The sequence below is a fragment of the Malurus melanocephalus genome, unplaced genomic scaffold, assembly GCF_030028575.1.
Source record: "Malurus melanocephalus ecotype Western Australia unplaced genomic scaffold, MMel_1.1 scaffold_107, whole genome shotgun sequence".
Taxonomy (NCBI): Eukaryota; Metazoa; Chordata; class Aves; order Passeriformes; family Maluridae; genus Malurus; species Malurus melanocephalus.
The window spans coordinates 2097751-2103368 of NW_026623339.1; the positions used below are offsets into that span (position 1 = coordinate 2097751).

At 68.3% G+C, this 5618-nt stretch overlaps 2 protein-coding genes across 2 annotated transcripts in view; both read right to left on the reverse strand.

Annotated features, from left to right (window-relative positions):
* Window positions 1–416, reverse strand: part of LOC130575460 (alpha-internexin-like) — a 1538-nt gene extending 1122 nt beyond the window's left edge. Inside the window, exon 1 of the mRNA XM_057369364.1 lies at window positions 6–416. Coding sequence (XP_057225347.1) covers window positions 6–416 — 411 coding nt within the window. The remainder of the gene's footprint in view (window positions 1–5) is intronic.
* Window positions 417–689: 273 nt separating this feature from the next.
* TLX2 (T cell leukemia homeobox 2) lies at window positions 690–5614 on the reverse strand (the record flags this gene model as incomplete). The annotated part of the gene is made up of 3 exons (XM_057369365.1): window positions 690–1606; window positions 2643–2880; window positions 5305–5614. Coding segments are annotated over 3 exons (765 nt in total), but the record flags the coding sequence as incomplete, so codon positions are not given.
* Between the last annotated feature and the right edge of the window lie 4 nt (window positions 5615–5618).

Genomic DNA, 5618 nt, shown 5'->3' on the forward strand with positions numbered 1-5618 from the left:
CGCACCTGGTACTTGGCCAGCTCCCCGCTCCGCCGGTCCCGCAGCCCCTCCAGCTGCCGGTGTAACGCGTCCACCGCGCCCCGCAACGCCTCCACCTCGGCGGCTCGGGCTCGCAGCAGCCTCCGGTAACCGGCGGCCTCAGCACGGGCACGGAGCACCGCCTCGCCGCCGCCGCCGCCGCCCCACCGGCACCGGGGCCGGCCCTCGGCCGCGCTCATCCCGGTGGTAATGCGGTTCCACCCCTCCGCGTCACGGAACCGCAGCCAATCCCGCCGGTACCGGCTGTCAGACTCCTCCCGGCAGCAACGGAGAGGGGGAGCCGGCAGAAGCCTGTCCCCCAAAAGTGGGGTGAGGGGCTGCAGCGCCGTGGATAGCGGCGGGGTAGGGGGCAAGGTCGAGTTCAGGGTCAAGGTCATCGCTGTTACAGCCCCCCCCCTTCATTCCCTCCATCATCATCATCATCAACAGAGGCTGCAGTCGGGCTGGATGCTCCTGGCGGGGGGAACCCCCACTTAGGGGCTCACTGGGGAGAGGGTGAAGCGATTTGCCGGAAAAAAAGGGGATTCAGCCCCTCTGCCCCCCACGAGTGTCCTGTGGGTCACACCAAGGCTCAGTCCGTGGGAAGCGATGGTAGCCCCGGGGGGAGTCAGGGACTGGTGCAATCCTCAGCACGGGGGGGTTGTGGGGCATGTCCAGGGAGGGGGGCTGGGGGGCACCGGCCATCGGTCTGTCCTACCACRGGATGGGGCCAAGTCCTTCGTCCAGCCCGGAGGGCACAGATGGAAGCCGGAGGTGSCAAACTCCGACCGGGATAAGGCAAACGGTGCGGGTGGTGCAGACCCCGCTGTGAGGGCGGGGGGCTCCCAGCACCAGCGATGGGAGATCCACGCCCTGCCCTGCTCCAGGTGGGCTGGGGGGCCCAAGGRGAGCCAGCCTGATCCGTGGAGCTGCTGGTGGGGGAGCTTCAGAGCCCTGCCAGCTGTGGGAAGCCATCCCTCGGCTCCCAGGGGTCCGGGCAGGGGGGTGCAGGTGTCCATGTGGTGCAGAGACCCCGCCCTTGGCTCCCGCGGGTCTGGGCAGGGGGCTACACACATCTGTGGGGTGCAGGGGCCCAGCCCTGGGCTCCTGGGGGGTCAGGCAGGGGGCTGCAGAGGTCCATAGGGTGTGGAGGCCCATCCCTGTGCTCCCAGGCAGCACCAAATCCAGCGGGATTTGGCGAAGTTTTGGGTCCAACCGCAGGGGCACAGCCTCCCTCCCGGGTGGTCCTGGGGAGCTGTCCACAGCGGGGAGGGGGCTGCCGGTGGGGAGCTCCCAGGAAGCTGCAGCCCCTTCCCTGCCACAGTCCGGGCTCGGTGCCACCTCCTGGCACATCGGCAGCACCCAGGGCCCTCACACCACAGAGGCCACCCCCGAGACCGACGTCACCTTGTTGTCCTCGGCCCAGGGCTGGAGGTTCTGCAGGGCGTAGAGCGAGGAGTTGTGCATGCAGAGCGGGTCCTGCGRCAGCGGCTGCGCCAGGCTCTTCTGGAAAGCCTCCTGCTGCAGGTGCAGCATCAGCCGGTTGGCCTGCTGCCGCTCGGCCTCGCGCTCCTCCGCCGTCTGACGCCTGCGGACACCCACCGTCGGCACGGAGCGTGGCACGGACCGCAGCCCTGTCCCTTGTCCCCTCAGTACTGCCACGTGCCACTGGGATCATGCCACAGCACCACCAGACTTCTCCCAGCCAAGCACAGGGGGTGTCGGGCATCCCATTCCATCCCATCCCATCCCATCCCATCCCATCCCATCCCATCCCATCCCATCCCATCCCATCCCATCCCATCCCATCCAGCCCCAGTCCCATCCCATCCCAGTCCCATCCTTTCCCAGAACGCAGGGCTCGGCTGCAGCACGGGGCAGCTGCTGGGGGGATGTGGGGTTTGGGGCTGCCAGAGGAATATTTGGGAAGTTCTCAGAGGAATGCAGGGGTTGGGGTGACATAGGAATGAGGGGATTGGGGTTGCCAGAGAGATATGGGGGAAGCTCTAAGAAGGATGCAGGATTTGAGGCTGCCAGAGGGATATGAGGGATGCGAGAGGGATATTGGAGCAGCTCTCAGAGGGATGCAGGGGCTGGGCTGAAAGAGGAATGAGGGGATTGGGGCTGCCAAAGGGATATGGGGGTGGCTGCCAGAGGGATATTGGGGCAGCTCTCAGGGGGATGCAGGGGTTGGGCTGACAATGGGATGAGGGGATTGGTGTTGCCAGAGGGATATGGCAGAAGTTCTCAGAGGGATGCAGGTTTGGGGCTGCCAGAGGGATATTGGGGTGGCTGCCAGAGGGATATTTGGGAAGTTCTCAGAGGAATGCAGGGGTTGGGGTGACATAGGAATGAGGGGATTGGGGCTGACAGAGGGATATTGGGGCAGCTCTCAGAGGGATGCAGGGGTTGGACTGACAATGGGATGAGGGGATTGGGGCTGCCAGAGGGATATGGCAGAAGTTCTCAGAGGGATGCAGGTTTGGGGCAGCTCTCAGAGGGATATTTGGGAAGTTCTCAGCGGAATGCAGGGGTCGGACTGACAATGGGATGAGGGTTATTGGGGCTGCCAGAGGGATGTGAACATCACGCTTGCAGCAGCTGCCCCAAGGCCACCCCGTTACCTCCACTTGGTGCGGCGGTTCTGGAACCAGGTCTTGACCTGGGCGTCCGTCATCTTGAGGGCCTTGGCCAGGGTGGCRCGCTCGGCCGAGGCCAGGTACTTCTGCCGGTGGAAGCGCTTCTCCAGCTCGCAGATCTGCACCCGGGAGAAGGACGTCCGCGGCTTCTTGCGCTTGGGAGGCGTCCGGTTCTGGTAYGGGTGCCCGATGCGCCGCGTCGCCGCGAAGGGTGACAGGGCGGCTGTGGGGAGGCAGGGGTGAGGGGGGATTTGGGGGACCACAGCAGAGCTGAGGGGAGCAGGAGCCTGGGGAATGATGGAGGGGTTGGGGCCATGGGGATATCCGTGGGGATGTGGGGGTGGGAGCTTGGAGGGGTCATTGGGACAGGGAGCTCCAGGGGAGCCACCAGAGCTGCTTGGGAGAGGAGAGGAGGGGAGGGGGACCCTCAGAGTCATCCCCACCTGCTCCCCCAGCTCAGGGACCGGCGGGCAGCATGGCATGGCATGAGGGAGGACCCTCCTCCTTTCCACCCCCAGGGCCATGGCACGATGGCTCCCCCAGGCTGGCAGTCATCACTGGAATGTCGCGGTGGATGGGCCGCCCGCTCAGAGGACTGATGCAGGACCACCAAGCTCCGGCTGCGCAAACCCTCCCTCCCCACATGCCGATCTCCCCTGCAGCCCCCAAGGAGCCTCCACAGCGCTGCAAGGGCTGCCCGGCCCTGCCAGGCAGGGGATGGGACTGCAGAAGCTCTTGGGAGGCAGGCAATGTCCCTTTCCATGTGCCAGCAGGGCCTGGGCTGGCCGCCATCAGCTGCCTGAGTGCCGGGGGCCGGGGAAGGGGCTGTCCCTGCCCAGCTGAGGTGTGAGCCAGCCCTGGTGAGGCCGATATGTCACATCCCAGCCCCAGAAGCTGCCAGAGCCACAGGGAGCATCAGGGCAGCGAAGCAGCATGGAGGAAAGCGAAGGCTTGGCTGGGTCAGCACCCAACAGCCACTCCCCTCCTGCTCTGGCAGCAGCCTTGGCCAAGCCATGACCCCGTGGCACCRCGTCCCCATGGCACCACAACACCGCAGCCGTCACCAGGGCCAACACCACAGTGCGCATGGCAGTGACCATGGGTGGCCATGGGGCCCCAGGGAGATGGAGCACAGCCCACAGCACCCCAGGGACCCCCTGGCGCCCACAGACCCTCCCTCCCACCCGCGCCCGGGAGCCGCCTGGCCGCCGGCGGGGGCGGACGCGGTTGACGCAGGTGGAGCYGCGCAGTCGGGGGGCCCCCGCGCCCCCTCCCCGCACGGGGCGGCCCCTCGCYGGGACCAGATGCCTCCTGCCCGCAGCCCACCCCAAGGCCAGCGGTGCTGAGTGATGGCTGCGCTGGGAGACCCCGTACTGGGGAGGGGCTGCCCCGTCCACCCAACGCTGGCGCCAGGCAGGAGACGAGGACGTCACCCGCCACCCCGCCACCCCTGTGCAGGGACGGTGCTTCGTCACCGCTGTGATGGCGGGATGGGCCGGRAGGCGAACACGGTGCTGCTGGCGCCCAGGTGGGACCCTCACGGTCCCCGGCCTCCGATCCCACATGGCCCCATTGCCCACACGGCCCCATCACCCACATGGCCCCATCACCCACACGGCCGGCCCTCGGCCCCCAGCCCCGCACGGCCCCCGGCCTTGTCCCCGCATGCGGCCGCGCACTGTGGACGTGGCAGTGCCGCCATCTTGGGCGGGARCAGAGCCGAGCCAGGCCGGGGGTCTCCCGCTCCCAAAGGCAGCCCTGGTGACCAGGACCTCAAACTCAGCGCCTATTCCTGCTCCTCGGGGATCCAGCAGCGATCACCCTCATCCCAGCACGGTGCTCAGCCCCCAGCACGGCACTCTGCCCCGGCCCCACCGGCAGCACCACGACCCCTCACCGCCTCCCCGACACCTGCATCGCCGCAGGCCCGCCCCAGCCTCTCCCACAGCACCGACACTCAGTGCTCCACACACATCCGTGCACCTTCAGATCTGGGATCCCATCCCCAGACACCCCATGGTTATCCCCCACTGTTCCCATCCTCTGGGGCTCACCAGGCCGAGGCATCTGCTCTGTCCGTGGACAGGCTTTGTCCCACGATTTCAGGATGGGTCCCCATATCCTATCCCCACAGAGCCCCCACTTCACACCCAACACTCCACAGAGCCCCCATCCCACTCTGAATTTCATGGGAGCTCCCACCCCGCACCCTGCAAAGCACCCACCCCTCACCCCAGCTCCCCGCAGCCTCCGGCAGCTCCTGGTTACGGTGGGACAGGGTCACCCCCCGGCGCCTCCGAACCAGGGAAGGGACCAGACACGGAGCRGAGCCCGAGACCGGAGCCTGTGGGACCCCAGGGGCTCATCCCGGAGCCGCCGGACCCTGTCCAGTGCCGCAGTGGAGCCGCCGGTGGCCGCGTCTACCCCGAGCCGCTTCCGCGGGCCCCGACGGCGGCGGGCGAGGACCGGGGGCTCTGGGAACCTGTGGAGCGCACGGTCCCCGCCATCCCCGGCCGGTCCCCGCGGCCACCCCGACCCGCGCCGCGCCCGCCGCACCGCACTGCCCCGACGGAGACCCCGGTGCCGTGCGGATCCCCGGAGCCGTCAATAGCCGCCGGTACCGCCGCTAGCCGTCCCGCCCGCTCACCTGAGAGCCGGTCCTTGGCTATGCGGCGAGTGGTTTCCATCCAGGGGAAGGTGAGCCCCGGCAGCGCGGGCCGGTGCGCCGGGACGCGGATGACTCCGGCGGGCGGCGCGGCGGGCGCGGGGGTCACGTTCACGCTCACGTTCATGCTCATGTTGAGGTTGTAGGAGCCGAGCGGACCGGCGGGGCCGTACCCGCTGCCGTAGAGCCCGTAGTCGGGCTCTGCCGCCGCCCGGTGCGGCCCCGTGGGCTCGGGGCCGCCCAGGATCTGGTCGATGCCGAAGCTGATGGGCTCGTGGGGCGCGGGGGGACCCGGG